The sequence below is a fragment of the Tetrao urogallus genome (genome assembly GCF_951394365.1).
Source record: "Tetrao urogallus genome assembly, chromosome: 14".
In the NCBI taxonomy this organism is placed as follows: Eukaryota; Metazoa; Chordata; class Aves; order Galliformes; family Phasianidae; genus Tetrao; species Tetrao urogallus.
Genome location: NC_136827.1, coordinates 16,065,505 through 16,092,204, shown reverse-complemented (window position 1 = coordinate 16,092,204; position 26,700 = coordinate 16,065,505). Strand labels below are relative to the sequence as shown.

The following is a 26,700-nucleotide window of genomic DNA, read 5'->3' as shown; positions in this document are numbered from 1 at the left end:
GTCGAGGCTCTGTGAGCATTAGGTAACGAAGTGGAGGATGTTGACTTTTCCTGATGTAAAATCTAATAGTGAAGATGCTGCACTTCACTGCTCCCATGGGAGCACATCTTGCCTTCCTCTTGGTTTAGATCGTTTGCTTTCCAAACAAGATGTCTTTCATGGTAGGTGGAATAAGGGATTTCTTTTTTCACTTGCTTTCCAGAATATTGTTGCAAAATGTACTTTTCTGGGGTTGGAAGTATGGAGTGAATTCGGTATCTTTGTTACTGGGTTTCTGTCTTTTACACGATTCTCATTCTCGTTGGGCACAAGTATCTGCTTCCCTCCTCCCTATTGCCTTCTCCTCGGTGAGACAGGGAAACCCTACTCATATGCTTTTAAGGTTTTGTTGTGGTTTATGCTGGCAAAAGCGTTACATCACGTAATCTGTGAGCTCACGTGGAGCTGTTGGAGCTCTTAGGCTGAATCTGATGCAGGAGCAGCCTGTGGCACCTGGGCACCCAGCAGGGAGGGAGGAGGTGCCTGCAGGAGGAGGATGCTGGAAGTGCTTTGCAGCTGAGCTGCACACCTTGTCATTCTGTTCAGCAATGTTTGTTTACGGTTCTTATTTCAGCACATGGGGAACCATGGGTAAAGCAGGCGAAGAAGTTAATCTGTAACTGCAGCATTTCTAACAACGGTGTTAAATACCAAAGACTGCTTCTGACTCACTGGCTCTTGCAGCAGGAGGAGGCTCTGTGTGTTTTGGTTGGGAACTATTTACAAGCTGCTTCTCTAGATGTGCTGGGTAAAGAAGAAAGGAAAAAGAAAAGCACGAGGCATGTCCCTTCCTTTACCAAGGAAGGAAGACCCATGAGAATGGAAGGGAGCTTTGCTGAAGGGCAGCCTTAGTGTTTTCGGTAATCAGTAAATCTTGACTGATAGTAGCTTCCAGTCCATGAGAGGGGCTGGCAATTAACTTGTTAGAATACCCAGCTCTGTTTGCAGAAAATGCACTCCTTCCTTTGGATACCTGCAGCCCATAGTACTCTCAGCATGAGCCTCTAAGAAGACTGCTAACTTTGTGCTTTCTCTATGCTCACTTCTCTGATGCAGCACACTGACTGCTCTCAGAGCAGCTCCTTCAGCCTGGTGTCTTCTCTTGGTTCCACCAAGAGCAATGTCTGCCTGCTCCTCTCCTCAGTGACAGTGCTGCTCAGACACCCCCAAGTGTGATGTTAAAACAAACATTGTCCTCCACCATGAATCTCCTGTTTGTGATCAGCTTGGGCTGGGAGCCTGCATAAATTAATCATTTTCAACTCAGAAAAAAAGAAATAAATAAAGGCCATGGACAGAAGCCCCGTCCTTGTATGGAAAACGGTGTAAAGCTTTGTCTATTATTTTAGTGTCATAGCAGTGTGTAGTTGCACTGTGAGCCATGCTCCTTGAATCAACGTTCTTGTTAAGCGTTAAGAGCTGTTCTCCTGCGAACGTTACCCTGCATTTATGTTGGCTTGTATCTTCTCCCTGCCCTGGCCCCCTCCCTACAGACTGTTCTGCTTTACTAACCTCATTCTTTCATGTGTATTTTACGTTTTGCCATGTAGGTCTTTCACAGCTTTGCAGCCCCAGGCGGGCATTCTCTGAACAAGGTCCGCTCCGCCTGATCCGGAGCGCCTCTTTCTTTGCAGGTTTGCAGTGTGCTGTGTGCTGTGCTGTGTGCCTAGTGTAGCTGCTGGGACAGCCACGTGTGCGTTGGTAGCACTGCCTTGGAAATAAGACTGGTATTTTTTAAATACAAAGCAGACAGCGATCTCTGCTCTCTTATCTTTTTGGATGCAGAGGACAGCAGGTATTTCAGTAGCCCTCTTTGGGGCTGCTTGGTTGGTTTTTCTGTTTTGTAAACTTACTTATACAAGATTTCATCTTTTTAGAAATCATTTGTCACAATAGCGTCGAGCTATTTTCATTTGGATTCGCTTCAACAAGCTGTAACAATTAAAGCTCACCTGCGCTGATATAAAGTGGATGTCTCTTGCTTTCAGTAGATGGGTCTTATTTCCATGGCTGAGTAGCTTCTATTTCACAGGCGTATTTGTAAAATACATCACGTGTAGAGGCTGTTAAGCCTGATACACTTTTGATCTTCTGTAAATGCAGACTGTGATTCTGGACGGCTTACGGCTTTGTTGAACAACCAATGCACTGCTTGCAATTTAGAACTATTTATTTTTTTCAAGACAGCATTGTAAAATGCTTTTAAAATTATATAATAGCTGGGAATGCTGTTAGAGGAGTGGAGTGTTGATTTTTTCTTGTCTGCACTCTGAGCTATGTGGTGAACATCCTTTGAGTGGAATAAAACTTTATTGAAAGCCATTGACGTAAAGAAACAGTGAATGTGAGCCTGATGCAATTTGGACTAAAAGAGATATATGGACTTCAGGAAATTACACGCCAGCTTTTCAGATCAGTGCTTTGGCTTGCTCAGCTAAGCAGCCTTTCTTGGTGATGGCCTTGTGCAGTGCTGTTGATCTGAATTAATGAGCATGTTTTTGTTTCATTAATTACATGGAGATCGGCAAACAAGAAAGGAACTGTATATTCCCCTGCTAATTGGTATTCCTTGTTTTACAGTTCACAGCAACCCTATGGATATGCCTGGGAGGGAGCAGAATGAGGACAGAGACAGCGGTATAGCAAGATCTGGTAATGTCAGTTCCATTAACCCTGTAGGTTCAGGAAACATTCAGTAATAGTCCCTAGATGCTCAACCGTCACGTTGCTGAAACACACAGACACCATAAAGGAACTTTCTGTGCTGAAACGTGATTTTTGCTCTTCCATATACGTATTCGTGGGACTACTGCCTCATGCACTGAGGGTGTTTGTTTCATAGAGCCCCACAGAGCCTATCTGAACAGCAGTGTAATTTATTAAAGCACATTGCAAATAGGCAAGCCTAATTAAATATTGAAATGAGTGGACGGCATTTCCAAGCAGTGCTTGTTGCCATCTCCTTACCAAACTGAGGGTGATGTTAATGTTAAAACGTGAGCTAGCATCCCCAGAGCCCCCCAGCCACTGCCATCCCCACTCAGGGGGTTGGACACTTAGGGGTAGGGCTGGGAAGGCTCTTAAAGATGCACTTAGCATTACTCCTTTCCACAAATAATTTATTTCCCAGTACTCAGGGTTGATGAGCAAGGTGCAGCCTGTGTGCTGCTTGTTATATGAAGCTACAAGACTGTTCCACCCTTGCAGCGCTTGTATAGCTTGCTAATGTTGTTATAGACGTATTATTTTCAGATGAGAAGCATAGATAAGCAAAAGAGAAGGCACTTTGTGAGCAGCACCAGGGTATATTCAGGGGCACAGTTTGGTTGCTGGTATAATTCTCCAAACATTCTTTCTTCCGGAGAGATTGATATATTTCTCTATTTAATTATTGCAGCATCTCTTAGCAGTCTGCTCATCACTCCGTTTCCATCTCCGGGCTCCTCGTTCAACAAAAGCTGTGCCAGCAGTTACCAGAGGCGTTGGAGGCGCAGCCAGACAACCAGCTTGGAGAACGGGGTCTTCCCTCGATGGTGAGCAGGAATTGATAATGCTGGATGCCTCCCTCAGTTTTCCACTGTTTTCAGCTTGATTCTGCCCTTGCGTGTGCACGTCTGTCCTTGCTGGTGCTTTCAGTACTTACAAAGCTGTATGTCAGGCAGTAGTTCGACACCTGATCTTTGTAGTCTCCATTTTCTTGAGGCCATTTGCACTGACTGGGAGACCATTAGCAAAATATAAACCTGTAGGCTGTACTTTTGAGAAGCCCTAAGATCCTAGTCCAATTGCCAATTCTTGGCAGAAGTAAGAGAGAGTGAGGATGCCATGTTCTAATCCCACAGATGCTTAGAATCTGGCTGCAGATTTTCTGTCTGCAAGGCCTGCTAAGGGCTGCTTCTGAAGAACTGCAAAGCGGTTATCGGTGGTGTTGATTTGACAACACATGCAAGCAAAAGGCGTTTGCTGAAGTTAAATGTTCTGGAATTTAATTACACAGGAAAACCAAGGTTCAGCTTTAAACAGTGGGTTGCATTAATTTTCTATTTTTTCCATGTTTCAAGGTCCATGGATGAAAGCTTTAACTTGTCAGATGACAGCTCTGGTCCTAGCCCAGGAATTGTTAGGAAGAAGAAGATAGCGATCGGAGTTATTTTTTCACTCTCAAGAGACGAAGATGAAAACAACAAGTTTAATGAATTCTTCTTCTCACACTTCCCACTTTTTGAAAGTCACATGAACAAACTGAAGAGTGCAATCGAACAGGTAAACACAGCCTCTTCCGATGTTTTGCTTCTGCTGCTGTAAGTTCCCTTTCAGCCCATTTCATTTCCTACTCCTGTTACTTGTTCACAAAAGTGGGACCTACTTGCTGCCTGATATTGAAACTGCACCAGCAAGGATCTGTGCTCCACAACGTCTCTGATGTTTTCTGTTGCTTGCTAAAGTGCAGCACAGAGCGCAGACAGAACTGCTGTGTTGTACTACAGAGACTGCTGAAATGACAACAGGCCTTAGGCTGCGTTGGCTCCCAGCAAGCTGTGCATCAGCAAAGGGAGAAAGGTGCTTTCAGGGCTGCGTTTACTTCTCTGCTTCAGCTGTATCTGAGCACTGGGGACTGCAGGATAAGAGCCTATCTCTAGGATATTCCAGACTGGAAATAAATATCAAGCTTTTCACTTTCCATTTTTATTTATTTCATCTTAAGCCCTGATTCTGATACGTAGGAAACTTTCAAATATGTGGTTAGATTTGCTTCTCTTCTAGGAAATACTTAGTGGTTACATTGCTGCTGCAGTAAAAGCTGTGAGCCTTTTTTTGCCTTTAAGGATGAAAAGCACAGGAGAATGAGGCTGCAAAGGCATGAGACTCACCTGTCTTTTCTCAGAGAGGAATGCTGGCCCTTGTACCATCATTTTATCACTTAAAAAAAAATTATTTGCATGACTAGTTGCATGACAGATAAAGTCAAACACATGACTTTGTTTTCCATTTTTTCTGCTTCTGCAGCTATGTCTGACGTTGCTTATCTGTTTAATGATTGTTTTCAAGGCTATGAAAATGAGTCGTAGATCAGCTGATGCCAGTCAGCGCAGTTTGGCATATAACAGAATTGTTGACGCCCTCAATGAATTCAGGTGAGCAGTTTCTACTGTATCTTTCGTGGCTGTTTCTTCAAAAGCACTTAATCAATCTAGAAGGTCTTCCTCCTTAGTGCAAGATTTGCAGGACTTTGGAGGTCTTATCTCAAAAGGAAAATGTTTTCTCTTCTAGAAATGTAGTGTATAACGTCTAACATCTTCTTTAAAAGTAAGTACCGTAGAGGACCTGGAGATAGCAGGCCACCCTGTTCTGTTTGTGGTTGTTGGTTTTGCCAGGTGTGCGTGTCCACAAGGGCTTGGTCTGAGCAGAGCAAAGTGACCAACGATCTCTGTGCTTTAAGTGATAATGAGCTCCCAGCAACCTCTTGTCTTAAGATCCATGGAGGGGTGAGAATTGCAAGCCCACTCTGGGCTCCTTTGGTTGGTGTTTTCTTGATGTGAGCAAAGCAAGACCTTCACCCCACTCTAAATTCTTCTCTCTGAATGAGTTTCAGATAACCAGCACTGGGAAGGAGGTCTATCTTCTTCACTCAGAAAAATACACTGCTGCAATCTCTTGCTATCAGTACCTGCAGAGAGCCTCTCTCAGCAGTTAACGTATGTAGTAACACAGATAAGCACATCCCTGACGTTTAACTGTATGTTCTTTCCATAGTTTAAGTAATGGGGAGGGAAATAAAATGAAATCCATCTGTTTCAAGTGATTCATCCCCTCTCAACTGGGAGTGGCAGGGTGCTTCCTTTCACAGCCAGCATGGAGCTCCTTTCTAAAGACGTGACAGCAGGCAACGTGCTGATGTTTAAACCGGAGAATTCTGATACTGGGACGTGTGTTACCCTCAGGATCCCTCATGAGGGCTCACTCATTTGTCTGTAGTTCAGCACCATGGGCTGGGTGGTGTTTCAGGGGAAAGGCACTGTATATTTTTGATTTGTTTGTATCTGTAGACCCTCCCCCCAGGGAAGCACAGGGGATGTGTTGGGGAAGGACAGGAGGCACGGCAGAGCACGTGGATGGGGTGAGCTGTGCCAAGAGCCGAGCAGAGGATGCGCAAAACTTCTGGGAGCCGCAGATTCTGCCCAGGGGGCTGAGACGAGTTCAGCAACTCCAAGCAGCCACGGGTTTCCCTCTGCTCTGCTCTCCCTGCCCTCCCCCTCCTCTCCCTGTACGTTCTTTGTGTTCCTATCCCCTGATAACAGCATCCCCCGTGTGCTTTCCCTGAAACTTCCCCCAAAACATTCCCCCCCCACTTGGTGGACTTTGCACATTCTCCGTTTCCTTCCAAGTTAAACAGTCTCAGAGCGACAGGAGGGGTGGGTACCTGGAGCTGAGCACAGGAGAGCTGAGCCTGCAGGCCCAGCCTTCTGCCCCACGGCTCATAGCTCTGGCTGGGCAGCACAGCAGGGCCATGGGGCCAGCAGCTCACCTGGCAGCTGCAGCTGGGCAGGGAAGGGCAGGGCAGTCACGTCCCCTGGGCTGGCACTCCTCGCCCCAGCCACTGTAGGACATGGTGCACATGACCCGCTGGTTGCGTAACCCCGTGTGGAACGACCAGTTTTATGCAGAGGTTTCCATGGTGATATAAATATTACTCTTTAATAGCGTAACGAGGTGAATTAAATCCAGTTTAATGTCGGATAACTGAATTTCCTGGGGCAGCAGACCTGGGCCACGCGCTGGTTTCGTCGCAGTGTGCTGGGAGCCATCCCAGCTGCAAGGACCTCGCAGTGCTGTGCAGGGGCTGCACTGTGCAGCAAAGCAATGCCTGTGCAGTAAGGGGGAAAAAGGGATCTTTAAGCACTGAAGACAGGATGCAAAGACATTTTGGCACGGCTTCAGCGAACCCATTTAGGCTGCTGTTATCTCCTTGGGCGCCTGCTTCCCCACTGGAGTCACGGGGAAGTCAGGAGCCCGAGTCCTTTGCTGAACCTGAAACTCACGCTGATTTCTACCCTCTTAGGCAAATTCTGCTGGAGGGAAGAAGGGTGCTGACTTCAGTGGGTTGCCTTTTCTAAAGCGTAATCCTGTGCAGTTTTAACTCATTGTGGGCACTTTGTTTTTTTTGAAAATGTTTTGGTGAGGACAGACTTCTGAAGCAATAGCACAGCTGCTTTCCTTGACTGCTGCTGCAGATCGATGCCATTGACACAGTCACCATCCATGTGGTGCCCAGCTCCAGGGCTGCCCTTGTGCCGTTACTCATTATGCACCAATTTTTGTGTTCTAAAGTGGTGATGGATTTGGCTATGAACACTTAACTTAAAGGCTTAAAACTCTCTTTGGATGTCAGATGTGCAGACACATGACTTATGAAATAAGCCACTGCACTTGCATAAACCCTTCAGCTCCCTCAGTCCCCAAGGCCGATGCGGTGCTGGTTCTGCAGCTGATGGGTAGCTGTGTAGCAGGCAGCAGTGCTGAGGAGGCAGTGCGTACAGGGCCAGGGAAACACCCTCTGCTCCTTTCTGGCAGCCAGATTCCATCCTGCTTTATGCCAGCAGTTTTTAAGCAGCTTACGGTGCTGTGAGCAGCAGTGGGTTTTACCCCCTGCACAGGGAAACCCCACTCCTGCACTATGGGAGGAGGGAGTGAGACCAGGGAGCAAACTGATGTGCAGTATCTTTTACAAACCACTGATGTTTTTTCTTTTTGGAAGTGCTGCACAAGAAGATGCTAAGCTTTGTCACTACACTGCAGCACCCAGCATCGTGCCGGGGTCAGCAGTGCCTTGCTGATGGGAAAGGGGAGCTGCAGGGATCCTGCCTCATGGAGTTGTTGATGTTGGAAAAGACCTCTGGGATCACCAAGTGCACCCCCAGCCCACCCCATCATGCCCACTGACCGTGTCCCCCAGTGCCACATCCCCCATTCTGAACACCTCCAGGTCGGTGACTCTTCACTCTCTGGGCAGTTGTGCCAGTGGCCAGCCACTAAGTTTCTCCAGATATCCAACCCTATTCCCTCCTGGTACATCTTGAGGCCATCACCTCTCATCAAGAGGCTGCTTCCTCCCCCAGCTGCCAGTCCCATTGGTGAGCAGCCACACAGCCTCAGAGTGCCCAGCCCCTCACTCCCACCCATACTGATTTCAGCCTGCCTGGAGCATGAGGGGAGTTCAAAAAGATGAGGGAGAGCGACTTCTTGTGTGTCTGATAGTGACAGGACAATGGGGAATAGCTTTAAACTAAAAGAGAGGAGATTAAGGTCAGATGTAAGGAAGAAATCCTTCAGTTCAAGGGCAGTGAGGTGCCTGCACTGCTGCCCAGAGTGGGTGCCCCATCCCGGGAGGAGCCCAAGGCTGTGGATGGGTGCCGGACAGCTGAGCTTTGGGGGCAGCTGGTGGTGGAGTTGGATGATCTTTAAGGTCCCTTCCAACCCAACCATTCTATGATTTCCAGATTTCAAACACTTTAAGCATACTGCAGCCCCATGAGAGCAGGGACTGCTGCCAGCTGTGCCCCGTTGGTGTGCTGCCATGGAATGCTGCAGGGCACCGGGATGCTGGGGGGAGGCAAGTGAGGGAGGGGGTTCTCAAAAGGGTTAACTTCAATTATTAATTGCTAGCTTCTTCTTTTTTTTTTTTAATCTGGCTAACTAAAGAAGCAGTGCTTTTCTTAAAAATATATATGGGTTTTTTTTCTGTGCTTTTTTTATATTATTACTTTGATGGCTTTGTTTTGTTTCCTCACCAGAGGAAGGAGAGCGTTGCTGCTTGCTCGCAGGGCTGGCAAGCAGTTAATCCTTGCCCTTGCTCCATGCGGGCTCGGCATGGAGGTTCCCCGTGCTGCAGTCACATGCCTGCTGGCTGCCAGCCAGAGCAATCTGATCTGTCTCTGAGGAAACACTATCGGCTGCAGATGCAGCCAGGGTTACCAGAATAGTAAATAACGAATCACAAGACTCGGTCTATCTTTTCAACGAAAACAAATATTTTAATATGTTGGGTTTAGTTTAGAAGTAGTTTCTCTTTTTCAAAGCGGTGGAGCTGCTAGCTGCAGGAGCCCTGGCTCGGGTAGTTTGCATAAGAAGGAGAAATAAGCTTTATTTTAGGCTGTCGTCACATTTATCTCCAGTCAGCTGTGTCTGAGGGGTCTGATGTTTGGTTTGGGCTTTGAAACTCATCCAGCTTTTAAATTCACAGGTTTGGGATCTCCCCCTTTATTTGGGCCTCTTTCACCTCCGGTCTATGGGCAGTGAACACAAAGCTGCCTCCCCATGACCCCACTGCCAGCCCCGGCTCACTGCTGCGCTGCTGCCCTTGCACACGCGTTTGTGCCCAGCAGAGCAGCCTGCAGTGGCAATGGGGAGCAGCGCCCAGCTGGGCCAGGGGTACTGTGAGCATCTGTGAGCTGTCTGCCCTTGTGCAGAGTCACTCCCCCTCCTGTTATAAGCTCCCCTCAAGAACGGGAAGGCTGCAGGGAGGTCTCACCTTTCCTTCTCCAGGCCCAACACCCCCAGCTCTCAGCCTGTCCCTACAGGAAAGCTGCTCCAACCTCTTGGGCACCCTTGTGACCTTCCTCTGGGCACGGCTCCGTGTCCTTCTGCTGGGGGCCCCGGGCCTGGATGCAGGCAAAAACAAGGCAGAAGAAGGCAGAGAACTCCACCAGCCTCCCACCCTCACCCCTGCTGCTCCCTTCCTGCCGCCACGCACTGGGGTCGGTGCCAGCTCTGCTGCACAGTTTCACTTTAAATGTGAAACCACTGAAAATTTGGCAGCTGCAGCCCGAGTGTGTGCCTGCCTGATGTGCTCGGCAGCCCTGGGACTGCTGTGAGTCTCAGACCGACGCAGGTCTGTGTTAATCTGAGGCATTTCTGGGCATTGCTGGGGTAACGTAAATCTTTGTCTTGCGAAACAAAGGCACCGCTTCTGGAAAAAGCAGCTCATGAGGTGGGGAGAAACCTGAGCTGATCACTCATTTCCTTGTGAGCCTTTTTTTCGGGCTTAATTCTTCAGTGTGATGGAAGTGTCGGTTCGCAGAGTGCCATCGTGTAGGCATCGCCTTTAAAACAAAGCTGTGGGTTGGTTTAGATGAGTTCAGCAATCAGAGGGGTTGTGATCTGGTGTTTTATTGCAAAGCCAAAGTTCCAAGAACACATCTGCTGTCTGTGGAGTCAGAAGGGTGGGGGTAGGTGTGTAAACCTTGAAGCCATGGCACAGCTGATGCTCAAACGCTGTACTTGAGTTAAAGCATAACCTGGTCCCTCTGTGAGCACATGGGGATGCGCCACTTGGTACAGCAAAGAGCAGCTCAGGGCACTTCTGTAAATCAGGTACACATGTATCTGCTCTAGTCACAGATTAACCCTGGAGCAGTTACGAGTTGTGAATGAGATGCAGCGAAAGCAGGGAAATAACCCCAACAAAATCATTCACTGCTCTCCAGTCTCCAGGAAATTCAGAGCAGGGCAGTGAGCGCTGCTGGGCTCAAGGGAGCTCAGCCACACACAGCTGTGCCTGCAGGATTGCTCTGCAGGGGGGGGGTTCCTGCTGGGAGAAGGAGCAGCACGGCCTCAGTGCTGCAATAAGTGATTGGAGTGGGGATCTCTGCCCTTCTTTGCTTTGTTTAATCACACAATGGACAGGGTTGGAAGGGACCTCAAGGATCATGAATCTCCAACCCCCTGCCACAGGCAGGACCACCCACCTCCACATTTGATTCTAGACCAGGCCCAGGGCTCCATCCAACCTGGCCTTGAGCACCTCCACAGATGGGGCATCCACAGCCTCTCTGGGCAGCTGTTCCAGCACCTCACCACTCTCACAGTAAAGAACTTCTTCTGACATCCAACCTAAACCTTCCCTCCTTCAAACTTGAAACCATTTCCCCTCGTCCTGCTATTATCAACCTTTCAAAGAGCTGACTCCCCATTAATGTTCTGATATTTGTTTGTTTTCCAGAACGACTATTTGCAACCTGTATACCATGCCACGGATTGGGGAGCCCGTCTGGCTTACCATGATGTCGGGGACTCCGGAGAAGAACCAACTGTGCCACCGCTTCATGAAGGAATTCACCTTCTTGATGGAAAATGCTGCAAAAAATCAGTATGGTGGATTTGAGTTTTTAAATACGTGCATGTTTTATGCCAGTGTTTGAATAGATTTTTTTTAAATCTTCATTGTAGTAGTAAGCGAGAAAGGCAGTCAGCCTGCAAAGATTGGAGAGGCATTGCCTGAGTCAGTGGGATCAGTTCTGCTGTAGGGGGCCTGCACTACAGGGGGATGGACTCGATGGTCTCTAGAGGTCCCTTCCAGCCCCTACAGTTCTGTGATTCTGTGAAAACACGATTCATGAATGCCTTGTTTGAAACCAGAAGTGCAATGGGATGGCGCCTCATTAAGTGCTGCTTCCCCATGATCCTGTAAATCCTGGTACAAGTGAAACGTCTGAAACACGTCCATAGGGAGCGTGTGGTGGGTGAGGGCACACACACCTCGTGTAACATCCACCTTCCAGATCAGCTGCCACACATTGAGCAAGGTTTGGCACCCAGCATATGCAGTTCTGTCTGACCACAGACTGCTGCTAAACCTGACTGTGCTGAAAGAAGCACAAAGACACACCAGGGCTGGAGCTGGAAGCCCATCAGTGAGGTTGTGTGCTGGTGAATGGGGGGTGGCACCGCTGCTCCTTGCCACCCAGCTGTCATTCTGTCACCTCTCCCCTCCCTCAGCTCACAGCCAGGGGTCAGTTTTGTGCTCTTTCTCTCGTCAAGGTGGTTTGTGAGGGGTTCAGATGTGCTTCCCAAAAATCGGTTCCTTCTGCAGTGGAAGATTTTTGCTGGGAAAAGCTTCTTCCAATCCCTATCATTCTGACTCCTGTACTTCTTATTTGCATTTCAGTGGTAATTTGTTTGAGCTTGTTTGCTTTATTTTCAGTGTAGTAAGATTTACGCTGATGGAAAGCAGAGGAAAGCAAGCCCTGTATCTTTGCAATCTGTTTTTAAGTCTGCTTTCCTCTTTTGGCTCTCTCTGCTCAAGAAACAGGGCTAAATGTAACCCATAGGGATCCTGACAGTTGAAGCTATCCAAACAGCATTATTTGGGACTCAGGGAGGTTTGTCTGATTCCCTTCCCTGGCTGCAGAGCCACCAGCTCCATCTGTCGGTGTGGGAGAGCCTGGGCTGAGCTCCTGCACTCAGCTCCTGGGAGGGACAGGGAGAGCTCTGGCAGGAACTGCACTGCATCACTGCAGGAAATCCCTGAGCACTTCTCAGGAAGCTTTTCTGCCGTATGTGCTTACTGAGCTAGTGAAAACTGCTTCAGAAGAACACAGCCTTTGTGGCTGGGCTGCCTTTCTCCTCGTTGCTGTTGAAGAACTTTGTGTCAGAGGCATTTTTGAAAAGGAGCAGCCATGTGTGCTGAAACTCTGTAATGGTTACATGAAGGAGCACAGCACCCAGCTACTGAACGGCTGTGACAGGGAGTAACATCCTCTTCCTCCTCATCCGTAGCCTCCTTGGAGCAGTCGTGTCCCAGGGCACACAGGGCTACCTTCTTCTCATAGAGAACTAAATCAAGCCGTTTTGAGATGTTTTACAACACAAAGCTTGCAAAATAGGAAGTCTGATAATTGCCAAACAGAGGAGCTGGGATGCCACAAGTTTAAAATATTTCATTTGACTTTACATGCGTGTTCTAAAGAAAAAAAGCTCTGCACCTGTGGGAGGAGAGGACCTAAGGAATGACCTTTGTTAGCCACCCACATCCATGCAAAGCGTGGAAGTGCTGTCTGTTTGACATGCTGTTGTACGTTTTGCCTTCAGGTTTTTACCAGCTCTCCTGACTGCAGTGCTGACTAACCACCTGGCCTGGGTCCCTACGGTCATGCCCAATGGACAGCCACCGATACGAATCTTCTTGGAAAAGCATTCTTCCCAGAGCGTGGACATGCTGGCCAAAACTCACCCTTACAACCCCCTGTGGGCACAGCTTGGTATGTGGCAAACACTGCTAACCTGTGTGAAGGAGTACAGCTGGTGGTGTTTATGGATGTGTGTTACTTTTCCCCACCAAGATAAAACTATGTGTGTTTTTTTTCCTACTCGAAACGAAAGTGTGCATTTCAGCCTCAGAGATATTCACTGTATTTTTTTTTTTTTCCGTGTGCTATAATTTCTTAAGGCAGTATCAGTTGTAAAATGGCAGCCAAAAAGTCATCTGTGACAGATGTCCTGCCCTGGTGATGATGGAGGATTCTGTTCCTTCTTTTGTCCCGTCTCTGTAAAGAAACTCCATTTTGATTTATTTGGGATGCTGCTATCAATAAGTTTGATTCTAGAAAAAAGCAAATCTAAAAAAATCCATCTTTTGGTGAGAAATGGACATATGATGAGCACAACGGGCAAAGGAGTGACACAGTACAGGAAATCATGACCTGGGTAAGGTCTCAGAGCCTAGTGGGTTGAGTTGTGTTGTCTTTAATTGCTGAGTAGAGAAGATGATCTTCTTGCTCTCGAGTCAGATTGTCCTGCTCTGCACCCAAACTAGCACTTGGATGGGGAAGGGAAGCTTTTGTGAGGTTCCTATTCCAGAACAGGCAGGGATGGCCAGGTTCTTGGCCAGGAGCCTGATGGCAGAGCTGATGGGACTCAAGGGATCCCCTGTTGTTACACTGGCCTTCAGTGCCTCTCAGGTCCTGTGTCCCCTGTCCCTGCACTCATGCAGTGCCCTCGTACCTCCAGAATAACACAGGTGAATCTGGAGCCTGGTCTTCCAAGCTGCCCATCTGATCCATAGGGGAGCTCAAGGGGAGGGAAGAGATGGTTGGCTTCAGCTGTGCACCTGCCACTGGCACTTTTTGCCTACATTCTTGGCATAGGTTTCTCTCCCCTTACGGCTTTCTTTTGGTAGGTAAAAGTTCAGCCCAGTTTCCAGACTATCCAGGGTAATTCAGAGCAGATGCCTCCTCTCTCCCATGACTATATAAGGAATGTGGACCAGCGTCCAGAGCTTGGGACTGAAGTGAGGTGGTGCAAATACTCCCTAATATGTGAGATCAGATGTCCCCCTGGCCAGCGTGTCATCTTACTTATGATGCCAACAGCTTCATCTGTATTGAAAACAGAATAACAGCTTAGCTGACCTCACTCTTCTACTTCAGTAATTTTCTGCTGTGGCTTTGCCTTTGAACGATGGCCACAACAGCTGTCTTTTAGAAGATGAGTTTATTTTAAAGATGCAAAGTAATAGTCTTTTACTTCCTGTTCCAGGTGACTTGTATGGGGCTATTGGATCACCTGTGAGATTAGCCAAAACAGTCGTGGTTGGCAAAAGGCACGATCTGGTGCAGAGGCTGCTCTATTTCCTCACTTACTTCATCAGATGCTCAGAACTTCAGGAGACACATCTGCTAGAAAATGGGGAAGATGAAGCCATAGTGATGCCTGGAACTGTTATAACTACCACGCTGGAGAAAGGAGAAGTAGAAGAATCCGAGTATGTGCTTGTCACAATGCACAAGAACAGGGGTAACTTGCTACCAAAGGAGTCTGAGGAAATGAGAACTCCTAACTGTAGCTGTAAAAACTGCAAATGCCCGATTTCTCTTGCACAAAACGTAGAAGATGTTTCACAGCAAGAGAGAGAAGACGCACAAAACACTCCTAAGGTGGAGCTGGAAACTTCCTCAGATGAGAGCAGAACTATTGTTCCTGATGATGGTCAGGAAGATGCCGCTGATGGTCATCAGCTGAGAACCTGCCAGGACACTAAACTAGAGAGCGTGGTGTGCACAGGGCCATCTTCACCAGAACAACGTGCATTGGCAGAATCTGGTTTGGAAGCATCAGCAAGCATGTGGAGGAATGAAGACGTGCTGGAAGCGGGCAGCCAGGCCATCGGTGCCACGAGGTCACCCGGGATAGCAGTGGAGAAGAAGCCCCCGGATAAGCTCTTCTGCGATGCATTTCCTTGCAGTGCTGCTGAAGCTCAGACAAAGGTGACTTTCCTCATCGGAGACTCCATGTCACCCGACTCAGACATCGAGCTCAGAAGCCAGGCGGTTGTGGAACAAATTGCCAGGCACCACAGCCCGCCGGCAGCGGAGGAAGGAGTGTCTGCTGATCAGAACTGTGAAGCTAAACAAACTGTTGAGGACCAAAATAGAGACTGTGGGACAGCTGAACCCTTTCCTCAAGTTGCTAGTGAGCATCAGAGCTGGAATCCAAACGCATACAACGCTGAGAGCATGAGTCTGTTTGATGACAATTTTACTGACGATGGCTCGGTTGAAACCCGGACTATGGATGATCTTCCAGGGCAAGCAGCTGCAGAGCTTCTCACTCACAGTGGCAGTTTCGAGTTTTCTAAAAAGCTGTGTGCAAAGACTAGCAAACCACCGAGCGAATTCTGTAAATTCATGGACTCCGTTCGACAGGAGACCTACAAAAACTGCTTTGCTGAGCAGGACCAAAGAGAGAAAATCTCTATTCGTGTCCCCCATGGGGACAGAGAAAACGCAGAGAAAAAGGTGGCCCCGGGAATTGATTGGGACATTCCAAGAAATGAGAGCTCAGACAGCGCCCTGGGTGACAGTGAAAGCGAGGATACGGGTCACGAGCTAACCAGACCAAGCAGTAACTACTATGGAGCAGAGCAAGAAGACTGGGCAGAGGAATACGAGATTCCTTTTCCTGGGTAAGTACCGTTCAGCTGTAGGAGAGCCCAGAAAAGATGCAGCCTCTTCTCATGTCACATGTTTGGAGGAATGTAGGCTAACTTGGCATCGGTGATTGGAAAAGTGTCTCTGGAGCTCACTGGTTGTAAAAGAATATGGAGAGATCAGTGGTCTGGAAAAAAATATTAATTGTGCATTGTGATCTTGGCTCGTATCCTTTTTTTTTCCACAATGGGCTGACTGCAAAAGCTGACTTTAAACTGTTTATTTTTTTATAGAAAGCACTTGAATGGAAATGAGAGTAGACATGAGAAATGTGAGGCTGCAGCCTCTTTGTAAGCTGAATTTGGTGTTTTCCGTTGCACATCTCTCCGATACACCTTTCTTGCAGGTCAAAACTAGTTGAAGTGAACTCTGTCCAGCCCAGTATTGCCAATTTTGGACGATCCTTACTAGGAGGCTACTGCTCATCTTACGTCCCCGATTTTGTTCTGCAAGGAATAGGAAGCGATGAAAAGCTGAGACACTGTTTGGTGTCGGATCTGTCTCATGCTGTGCAGGTAATTAAGCTGTATTTGGTAAATGTATTTGTCACAGTGGGGAGAGGTAAATGTTTTCAAACCTGCAGATCTTCAGGAAGCGGAAGCATTTGCTGTCACAGCTCTCTTCAGCTTTCACTGGTCTCAGGTTATCATTTCTTTCTCCTCTCTTAATTAAGCGCAGTTAATTCTCTGCAGATCTGGAGCACAAAAACTGAGGCTTCTGAGAGCTCTGTGCCCTTGGGACGATGGAGCTCTGAGAAATCAGCCTCGTAGACACTGCAGCCTGCTGCTGGTTGTGTGCCCACAGGGTGCAGTGATGTTGAATGAGACAGAGCTCGGGTTGCTGTGCATCTCTTCTGCACAGAACCGCTTCCCTGCACGGATGGGAACGTGGCTGGGCAGTGTTATTTCCTGCACCCCTTTCTAGCAGCCATCAGATGAGTGGCAAACCAGCCATGACCACAACGTGTGGTGACAGCACAGTGCTTTAGTGAGCATTTCCTGAGAGCCTCCCTGGGCTGCTCTGAAAGGTCCAGTTCTCCCGCAGCTCCCAACCTGAAATATGTTCTGGGCTTCCAAAGCTCGGGGGCTGCAGAGCGGAGCCCAGCGCCTTGCTGCTCGCTCCCTCTGCTGGCCCTGCCCTGGAAGCACACGGACAACACGGGACGTTCAAAAGCCGGTGGGGTTGTTGATGCTTCCAGTTTTAAGGGTTTAAAACACACTTTAAGTTTTATTCACTGTTTGTTTTATTCACTGTTCAGAGCTCTTTATATCAGATATCAAAGTTGTCAGCCGGTGCCACGGTTCAAACCTGGAAGAAAATATTTAATGATGACTGTGCCAGGACTGCAGCTCTGCTTTTAGCAGAAGGAAAGCAATTCTGAGCACGTGTTCCCGTGTTTTGGAGGAGGTGGGGGCTGCGATGCTCCCCAGCTCGCCCTGCTTTGTTGGAAGGCCATCGTTGTGTTGTGCTCAGAGTTCTGCTATTTGTTTTCTGCTTGCAGCATCCCGTTCTGGATGAGCCGATCGCAGAAGCTGTGTGCATTATTGCAGACACAGACAAATGGACAGTGCAGGTGGCCAGCAGCCAGAGGCGGATGATTGATAACAAGCTGGGCAAAGAAGTGTTGGTCTCCAGTCTCGTCTCTAACCTGCTTCATTCCACTCTTCAGCTTTACAAGCATAATTTATCTCCAAACTTTGTAAGTATGAATGAACGTCAAGGGGACACGATTTTAAAACATCCTTACACTTCATAGGTTAATGATGCCATGAACTCCTGCCTAGCTTACTTCTCTGTAGTCACAGTTTTGCTCAGCAGTGTATCTCCTGATGCAGCTGTTCAACACGTCCGTTTAAACACTGCTCTGCAACCAGTACAGCTGTCACATTAATTCTGATTTAAAATGCATCAAAAACATCTACTCAAAAGCAGAAGCCTTGCTGGTAAATTAAAATTTGCCAGTATCTTACTAATTATTTATATAGGCATGACATGAGAACAATGCAGCTGTGCTGTTCTGCTTTAAGACTGGTTTAGCATGGTTTGGCTGCAGTGCTGTCCTGTCCCTCACATGATGTTTCATTGCTTTCTAGTGTGTCATGCACCTGGAGGATCGGCTGCAGGAGCTGTATTTCAAAAGCAAGATGCTGTCTGAATATCTCAAGGGCCAGATGAGAGTTCACGTCAAGGAGCTGGGCGTTGTGCTGGGGTATGGTCGCAGATTGCCTTGGAGCAGTGGCACAAATCAACCATGGCTGCAGGCTTCTCCTTGGCTGCTGCCTGGCCCCCACGATGGGCTCAGCACTGCACAGCTTGTCCTGCCTTAGTTGGTTTGACATCACCATGCAGTGAGGGCACCTGAGCCCTCAAGGCTGATTTTCCCTACGGGCAGCAAACGGCCTCAGTGTCACGCAGGGCATGTTGTGCCTCTCTGTGCATGGGGCACAGCTGAGCAGCTATGTATGGGGTGTTTATAGGAGGGCTCTGAATGTCTGTGCAGGGAACGGGGTGAGCAGGAAGGCACACACAGCACGTGTGGAGCTGGGGCAGCTGTGCCACAGCCCCCTGGTGGCTGCAGACATGGCTGAGTTCAATGCTCTGCTCCTGTGCCTGGCTGCCCAGCTGCTCTCGGAGGGTAGGAGGGGATCTGCTGTTTTCCACCCCCCATCTGCAGTGCCCCATTTTGCTGCCCCCGTGCGAGGTGTTGGTGGTGCAGAGCTGTCACAGTCAGAGCAGACACGGTTGGAAGGGGTGTTAAAAGCAGGCTGGTGGCTGGAGTTTGTAACCCAGCACTGCATTGGGAGAGAAGCGTCCCTGCCTTTGCTGTTACTTGAGCAATGTTCTGCTGCTCTGAGCTGTACACACTCGCAGCCCAAGTAACAAACACTGCGCCTCGAGCCGGCGCTGCAATTAGAATGCACGTGTTCAGCCCAGTTCTGGATTAAATGTGACTCTTCTGCTTCCTTTCAGGATTGAATCCAGCGACCTCCCTTTGCTGGCAGCTGTAGCGAGCACTCACTCTCCATACGTCGCCCAGATACTGCTCTAAAATGCCAGAGAGAGCAAAGACGTTTCCTTTTTTTTTTTTTTCCCTTGAAAACAAAGTGGAAGACAAGTTGTTCTGGCTGCTTTCTCTTTGCAGCCACTGAAACAAACTGCTCCCGGAGCCGCAGCATCTCCATGTTGGGCGGATGGTTGGACTGGATGGTCTCAGAGGCCTTTTCCAACCTCATCCATTTTATGATTCTATGATATATGACTGCACATTATGCAAACCGTTGGAGGATTTTCCTCTCCCACTTGATCTCTTTCATTAAAAAAAAAAAGAAAGGATAAAGAAAGGAAAACAGAAAGATGAGTAAGCCCAAGTTTTCAGCTGTAGAAAAGTGCAGGTTTTGGTGAAAGCTGAAGATGTGCATTTTTAACCAGTTTCTGCCGCAGTGACTCACTGTAATTTATCCTGGGGAACCCAAGGAAGAACTGCTTTGAGTAACATTTGATGCTATTGCCAATGACAAACTTACAAAGCGAAGGCAGCAGCTCCCCTCAGACCCAGATCCGTCATTCTCAAGCTGCGACGATTTGTAAACAACTTCTACTTTCTCATGTAATAGTCGAATTCTGGATCCTTCCCTGAGGAAGAACAAAAGCTGGAGGGTTGGTTTGTTTTGTAAAAACCTCATTAATGGCACTCAGCTCCAACATTTATTTATGATCATTCTCCTGGGGAGAGGAAACGGTGGGGATGTATGGGGACAGGGAGGGGGAGGTAGGAAAGGTCCACCAGGCACCTGCGGGGGGATTCTCTCTTGACTGGATGTTGTAACCAGTATTACATGTTTATAATGTTTAAACGTTGCTTTGTATTCAGTAATGCTTTTGTTTTTGACAACATAATCAAAATCTGAAAAAGAAAAAAGAAAAAAGAGAGGCTGAAGTTTCCCCACAGGCCCCAGAGCAGCACGACTATTACCTCTGACTTTTGTATGGTCTGTAATGGCCTATGATGTTCTTGCAGCTCCGACTCTTTTTACAGCAGTCAGTCAGCTATTGAAATAATGAGCTGGAAGTCACTGTACCAAAGCATTGGGGAGAAAGTGAACAGACTGTTACCCTTCGTTGCTCAGGTAACTAATTGATATATTTTTTAAAGCCGTTCTATAAAAAATGAACATTGATTACACCATAGTATAGAGAAACCCAAATCGTTTTTGGACGGAGGATCCCCTCGATGCAGATGGCTCTAATCCCTTTTCTACTCACTTGTGTAATTACCAGCAGGAAATGTTGTTTATTTTATTCTCAGCATTTCTCCTTGACTCAGCCATCACTGTTTTGTCATTGTATATACAATAGTTGTAAGAATAGCTGATGGAACCAGTCTGGTGTAAGTAATGTAAATATACAGTGGTAGGTGGATTATGTTTTCAAAGGCTCTACTACCTCAGTTTAACTGGACACTTCATCATAGCCTTTTCTTTGCTTGTTTGTCCTAGCAGCCAATTAACGTCGCTGATTTTAGGTTCTGTTTTCACTGATTACATTCAGTATATTGGGATTCATGGATTACTCACAGAAGTAGGAGGTATGTGTTCGCTCGGTCACTAAGCTGCATAAACAGTTCTATAAATATATCATTCTGTAATCATATTTTCAATAGTATAGCACGCCTTCTATTGTTGTTTGCAGAGTTATTTTAAATACAATCTATTATAAACTTGAAAACAATAGGAGAGATCCTCGCCCCACTGCTGTCAATGTCAAAACTCTCCTTCCTTCCTCTGCTGGGGCCAGGCTTCACCCGGGGTGTTGCACAGCAGCATTTAAAGCCTGCAGCTGAGGGCTCCGTTCCAGGGATGAGCCCTGGAATTCAGGGCATCCCCTGAGTTTCCACATAGGACTGAGCCTACATGAGTCCACGACCTCGCCTCGGATCCAGGCATCATCGGAAGCTCCTTTGTACATAAAATCCAGTGCTGACTGCTGCAGGGAAGAAACTCGTGTTTGTTGTGTGATCCGAGGATGCGTTTCTCCCGTCCTGTCAGTGTCCTCCCTTCACCACACGACTGCATCACATCTGGCTTCTGGATGGAGCACACGGCGTCGGGGCCCGGCTGCGTCAACGCGTTTGCGATGAGATACAGGCTGGAGCTCAGCAGCTGAGCTTTGGCTCTGCGCTCCGACCCGGCACAGCGAGGGGGGCACCGAGATCCCGGCAGCCTTGGGGCTGTGCTCTCCGTGCAGTGTGTGCTCTCCTTTTCCCCATCCCTCGGTGAACTGTCGGGGTTGGAGGCTCCCAGGTACGAGCAGAGCGCGGTACGTCCACCTGCCACAGTGCAAAAAGGGAACTGTACAGGACTGGAGCACTGGAACTTAGAATTACACCACAGTTGTTTCATGGGAATAGAAAACTAATGTGTTTGGGTTCTTTTTTTCTCCACTACTACCGATCTCCATTAACATGTCTTAATTTTCGGGCTGAAAACTAAGTGTTGTAGGCACGCGGATTAGCACATTTATTTGTGTTGCAGTTGGCAAACACGGGGCTGCTAAGAACAAAAATATTTAAAAGAAAGGATTTTACCCCTTGCCTATACTTTCTTTGTTAGCTATTATAGATGTTTTATGACAATTTTTTTGCTTTCTCTAAATTATTTAGATGGTGGTACTTGTAAAATGCTGGGTAAAATGTACATACTTGTTATCTCCTCTGTTTTTGTACATATTTCTCAAGATGTGCACTTGTATTATAATAACCATTCCCAATTTTAGGGGAAATTTGTGCAATAAAAACAGTATGTCAATTTACCACTGGGATTGCAGCGTGTTTCTTCTTTATGCCTGCAGTGAGGGAGCTCTGGTCGCAGAGCATCCCACATTTGGCATCCACCCCCCCTGCAGCTGTGCTCCCCCTGGCCTGGGCGCTCCGCTGGGGCTCTGCAGGAGCAGAGATGTGCGGCCGCATTGGGGCGGTTGAGCTCTGTGTGTGCAGGCTTTGGCACAGGGCTGTGCTAGCAGCAAGCTCAGCACAGATCCCATACTTGCCAGCCAGTGTTTCCTATGGATCGTTTCTCCTTTTCTGTGTCTCCCTGCACACGTGGCCGGAGCAGCGCCCATGTTTGCGTCCCGCGGTGCGCACATTCCGTTCCAGCCATCCCTGATTCTTTTCATATGCTGCAGTAACAGCTACGGCCTTTGTGCACCAACTGGATGTTCTCCCTGTCTTGGCTGCGTGCAACAAAACCATCTTTGCTATTTCTGCAGGCGATGCTAAATATATCAGCGCTCGGATTTTTGGAAAGTTTTGGAGCTCGCTGGAGATGCTGCATTGCTGCCATCGGTGCTTTTTGGCTTTGAAGAAGAACCCCGAATCCTGGTGAGATCTCTGCTGTTTTTATATCAGAACCCGATTCCTCAGCTCTGAGCTCACACTGAAGCTGAGCCCCATCCACGGATTGCAGTGCTGCCACTGCTCAGCACCAGGAAGAGCTGCAGCGCTCAGGCTGCCCAGCTGTGCCACTGCACGGAGCCTGAGGAAGTTTTAAGGGGAAAACTTTATCTTAATGTGTGCCTTTCCTGCAGGTTTGCCTGCACTGTGCAGCACTCGTGGGTCTCCGTTGCTCCTCTGCTCCCTCGCAGTCCCCGCTGGGAGGGATGGTAGAACAGAAGCACGTCCTTCCCCTCTCTTTGTTTATTTTTATTACCAGAAATATTTGCACAGCGGCAGGAATGAATTTCTCAGGCTCCATGTGTCCCAGCTGCTGGTTCCCAGCGGGGCTGCAGACATCTGTGTCCCCACTGGGGCACGGGCAGCTCTGAGTGTAGCACAGGAGATGAGCAGATGCATTTCCTTGCCGTGCTTTGTCTCTGCCCCATTTCCTGCTCCCTGGCTCTCTTCGCTGCTCCTTTCCCTAAGCACCCACAACCCAGCTCCTCTGGTGATGCCTTTTTCTGGATGTGTGTCCCCACAACAAGGCTGCAGCCCACCAGAAATCCCCCTCTTTCGGTACATTGGTGGTGAGAGGGACATCTGGCCCACCTCATCTGGTTCCCGTGACCAAAGGAACAACTTCTGTGCACTGTGATCTGCCATGGAGATGCAGTGAGGAGTGGCTGCGGGAGGGGTCACTGGGGGCTGCTTTATTTCCTGCCAGGGACCTTTCACTTTAGGGAATTTAGGTTGATTTGGAAAGAATACACGCAGCAATACTTTCAGCATAATTACTGCGAAATTACAGCCACGGGCAATTAGGTTCTTCAGTAGCTTTGTGAGCATGCTGAATCCGAAGGAATTAAGCACCGAATTTTCAAGGAATGGATTTATTAATAGCAGCTGTAAGTACAAATCAGGCCTAATTGTGATCACCACTCAGAGAGCAGGAGGAAGGAGGGCTGCTGTTCGCATGCGTTACAAAGCGACTGACACAACTGGAGGGAGAAGTCTCAGCAAACGGGGTAATTACAGCTGTGCTGCTCTAATTAATGCTCGCACTCTGTTCCTCAGCCCTGTTTTTCTTGCGTAGCTCAAACAGTTTAAGAGGTCTCTGTGTTGTTCTGATGCTGGTTTAGGCTGCAAAAGCCATCAGCCCGTGGGGAAATTTATTCTTGAAACTGCAGCTGAAATCTATGGACCATTTCTGAAATTACAGGTTAGCAAAGCCCAGGCCTTTCCATGGAGCAGACACAGATTGTTAAGAACTTTGGAATCACTGCTTGAAGCGATGCAGCACGAAAATGGAGGACCCCAGCAACAGCAGGCAGAGCCCACCTTCACTGTGTGCACATCTCCATCCACAAGAGCTGACTGTGGGAACAGCCCTTAACCTCAGCACCACCTCTGGGCCCTTCCCCACGAGCTGCTCCCCGAGGGGAAGCACTGCGCTGCAAAGGCCCTTGCGCCTGGGATAAGGAGAGCAGCAAAACCCCGCTGCTTAAATGCAGCGTGGGTATCTGTGGGAAGGATCTGCCCACGGGCAACATGAGGAACTCATCAGTCACCAAGCAGCCGGGGGATGCTGTGAGCAGGGCTGTGCTGGTGACAACGAGTCCCTCCTGCCTCGCTGCCAGCGCTCCTTTCCCACCTGATGGAGCCTTGCCCATTTGTAAATTCACAGCACTGCAGTGGGAAGCAGAGCGCTGCATCAGCCATGGGATGGAGCTGCAGCGGGGAGGGTGGGAGAACCCCCCATGAGAGGAGGAGCCCTTTGCAGCTCTGCTGGGAGTTAAACCAGCAGGGCTCTGCCTGCAGAAGGCACTCTGTTCTGCTCACTGCTGGCACCACGTGAGCGCGCTGCTCACTTCTGCTTTGGGAGGTGAAAGACAACTCACAGGGAATGGAACTCTGTGGACTCTGCAGCCTGGGATGGCCCTGAGCTGCCCGGATGGCTGCAGGGGAACCACACAGCTGTGAGCTCTGCAGGGCCAATGAGTGCCGGGGAACAGATTGCAGGGAGTAAGGACGGCCGTCGGCATGCGGAGCAATGATAAAAGCAGCTGCTGAAGACAAGTGGGGACACAAATCATCGGCGTGGAGGAGCTGTGAGCTCCCGGTGTTCCACTTATGTCAGTGGGAGCTGCTTTTAGTGCTCTGCTCATCCCGAAAACAAGGCCAACAGCATCGAAATGTGACCACAACCAGAGGACGAGCGAGGGAATCTTGGCCAGCGTAGCTTTGCAATGAGTTCACGGCACATTCCTGACTCCCCGGCCCGCTCCGAGCCTCCGGAGCTGCGCACCATTTCTGTGCAATCAAATGACAGCCTGTGCACAGCCACAAACACGGCCACACACCTCCCACGGGACGTGGCACGGCGTTCCCTGCCCCGCACGCAGCAGCGGCACTGAGCCCAGCGGCAGGGACACAGCGAGCTGCCCAGCACAGCTCCGTGCCACCGACCCTGCAGCACCTCATCCATCTCCAGCACGGAGTTATGCAAGGCTCTGGCTCCGCGCCTCTGCAAACAACGGCACGGCAGAACATCGCCAATTCACTGCATGTTCTTTCTGGGTCACAACGGGTCGCAGTCACAAACTGACAGCGTTTGCGAAACCACCTTGGGAGTTAGGAATGCACAACTTGAAGCGGAACCCAAAACGAATTGAGATGACTTCTTAATGAATCAATGAGCACTTTTGGAATCAGTCGACCCGGCTGGGCAGTTCTGCAGGGAAGGAGGGCTCCTGCTTTCCAACTCCTTGCACACCTGCCCTTTTCTCGTGGCTTCCCACAAATGAGGAATACCCTTCAGCTGAGGCTTTAACACGATGGTAACAACAAAGGAAAGGCAAATGCAGAACCCCTCCACATTGCTTCCTGCAGGGACAAGTTCCCCCCTCCCAGCCTTTCATTCTTGCAGCCCAGAGCCCGGACGTCTGCAGACTGTTGCTGGATGCCTCCAGTATCCAGACGGGCCCATATGTGCTTTTAGTGTTTGCCAGCAAAGCGCTGGGGCTGGAATCAAACATTTCCAGGTTTTGTGTGGAAAGAATAAAACAGCAGAAGATAGATTAAAAAAAAAGACCTGTTTCAGACAGAAAAGAGCAGAGCTGCTGCACGATGGCTGTGTGAATACTTCTGGCTCCAAGGACATCCGCTGCCTTCATTTCAGAGGGTATTTATAATGATTTTGGGTGTTTTTGTCGGTTCTTATTCTGTTTTACCAGACCCCTCTGCCAACACAGCGCGCTGCAGGGTGGGCTGGAGGATGGGAGCAGGAGGGACGTGCAGTGGGAATGGGAAAGTGAGCAGTAATTGGTAAAGCACTGTATGCCCCTTTAAAAGTCCTTGGGTTTCCCACTTGTTTCTGGTTGATTAAGGCTGGAAAACCAGAGCTTGTGATGGTGAACTCTGGGACTGGGTGTGTAAATGGCCCTCTGGTCTCACCCTGCAGGGAAAATGTGTTTGTGAAAAGGAGATGGGGTTTCAGCTTGAAAATTTGTCTTATAATAAAACAAACGAAGAAGTTAAAGATCTCATGTTCCCAATGCTCTATTTGTAAGTTTTGCCACCACCCCAGCACTGAAACTCCAGGCAGATGCACAGCGGGACAAAAAGGGACCTCCCTATAAAGGTGTGATGCTCAGAACTACAAACTACAGCTGTGCATCCACCACCTGACACGCTGGTGCTGCTCTGTCGCTGCACCCAGGAGGTTACCATCACAGCAGGCACTTACACAGCAGTCTGAAGAGCTCCTTCCCACTGGGAAGCCCAGGGCATTTGGTTTTGCTCTCCTCAGGCACGCAATCAGTCTGTGTGCCTTCCTTGCCGTGAGCCAAGCTTAACCAGAAGTGATTGCCAATGCTGTGAGTGAATCTCTGAAGGGAAATTTTGGTCAGTGCTAAGAAATGAAAAACAATAGGCCAAGAGTCATAGTGGAGAGAGAGGAAGGAAATAGCCGGGCCGTAATAAAACTCGAGGGAACAAGAAAATTATGGAAGACGTAGAAATACCCAGAAATATATGTAGGTGTATAACGTTGTGTATTTTTCCCATTGGCAGTGGTGAGGAAACTGAATTTTGCCCTGAAGAATGTGGGGTGTGTGCAGGATGGTGAAAGCCGTGAGATGAAATCCTGGCAGCATCAGGGCAGCAAACAGCAGGGTGGGCTGCACACCCCATAGCTCTGCTGATCTCTTCCAATTCAGGTGTTTGAAGCGGAAACATTTCAGCTCCCCAGGCTGCAGTCTGTCTGTACAAATAGCAGCACACTTCTGATTCGTGAACACAAGGCTGTGAATATTCTTATTTCTCAATAAATATAAGAGAATACGATAAGTGGCAATGCTTCATTAGGGTAGAGTGATACAACCCAGAGCAAAGGGAAGCAGATCTTCCCTTCCACAGAGACAATAGGCATCCTGCTTGACCACATCCTTTAATCCCAGCCCTGGAATT

The 26,700-nt window shown here is 48.6% G+C and overlaps 1 protein-coding gene across 3 annotated transcripts in view; it reads left to right on the top strand.

Annotated features, from left to right (window-relative positions):
• Positions 1-18,852, top strand: part of FNIP1 (folliculin interacting protein 1) — a gene marked incomplete at both ends in the record, with an annotated part of 57,874 nt that extends 39,022 nt beyond the window's left edge. For 2 of the 3 annotated variants that reach the window (XM_079542636.1, XM_079542634.1), the window contains 12 exons: positions 1,590-1,673; positions 2,620-2,691; positions 3,437-3,572; positions 4,101-4,302; positions 5,089-5,174; positions 11,039-11,185; positions 12,907-13,076; positions 14,353-15,778; positions 16,150-16,318; positions 17,305-17,502; positions 17,897-18,012; positions 18,774-18,852. In XM_079542636.1, the coding sequence (XP_079398762.1) occupies positions 1,590-1,673; positions 2,620-2,691; positions 3,437-3,572; positions 4,101-4,302; positions 5,089-5,174; positions 11,039-11,185; positions 12,907-13,076; positions 14,353-15,778; positions 16,150-16,318; positions 17,305-17,502; positions 17,897-18,012; positions 18,774-18,852 (2,885 nt within the window). The remainder of the gene's footprint in view (positions 1-1,589; positions 1,674-2,619; positions 2,692-3,436; positions 3,573-4,100; positions 4,303-5,088; positions 5,175-11,038; positions 11,186-12,906; positions 13,077-14,352; positions 15,779-16,149; positions 16,319-17,304; positions 17,503-17,896; positions 18,013-18,773) is intronic. The other variant, XM_079542635.1, reaches the window with a different exon arrangement.
• Positions 18,853-26,700: the final 7,848 nt, after the last annotated feature.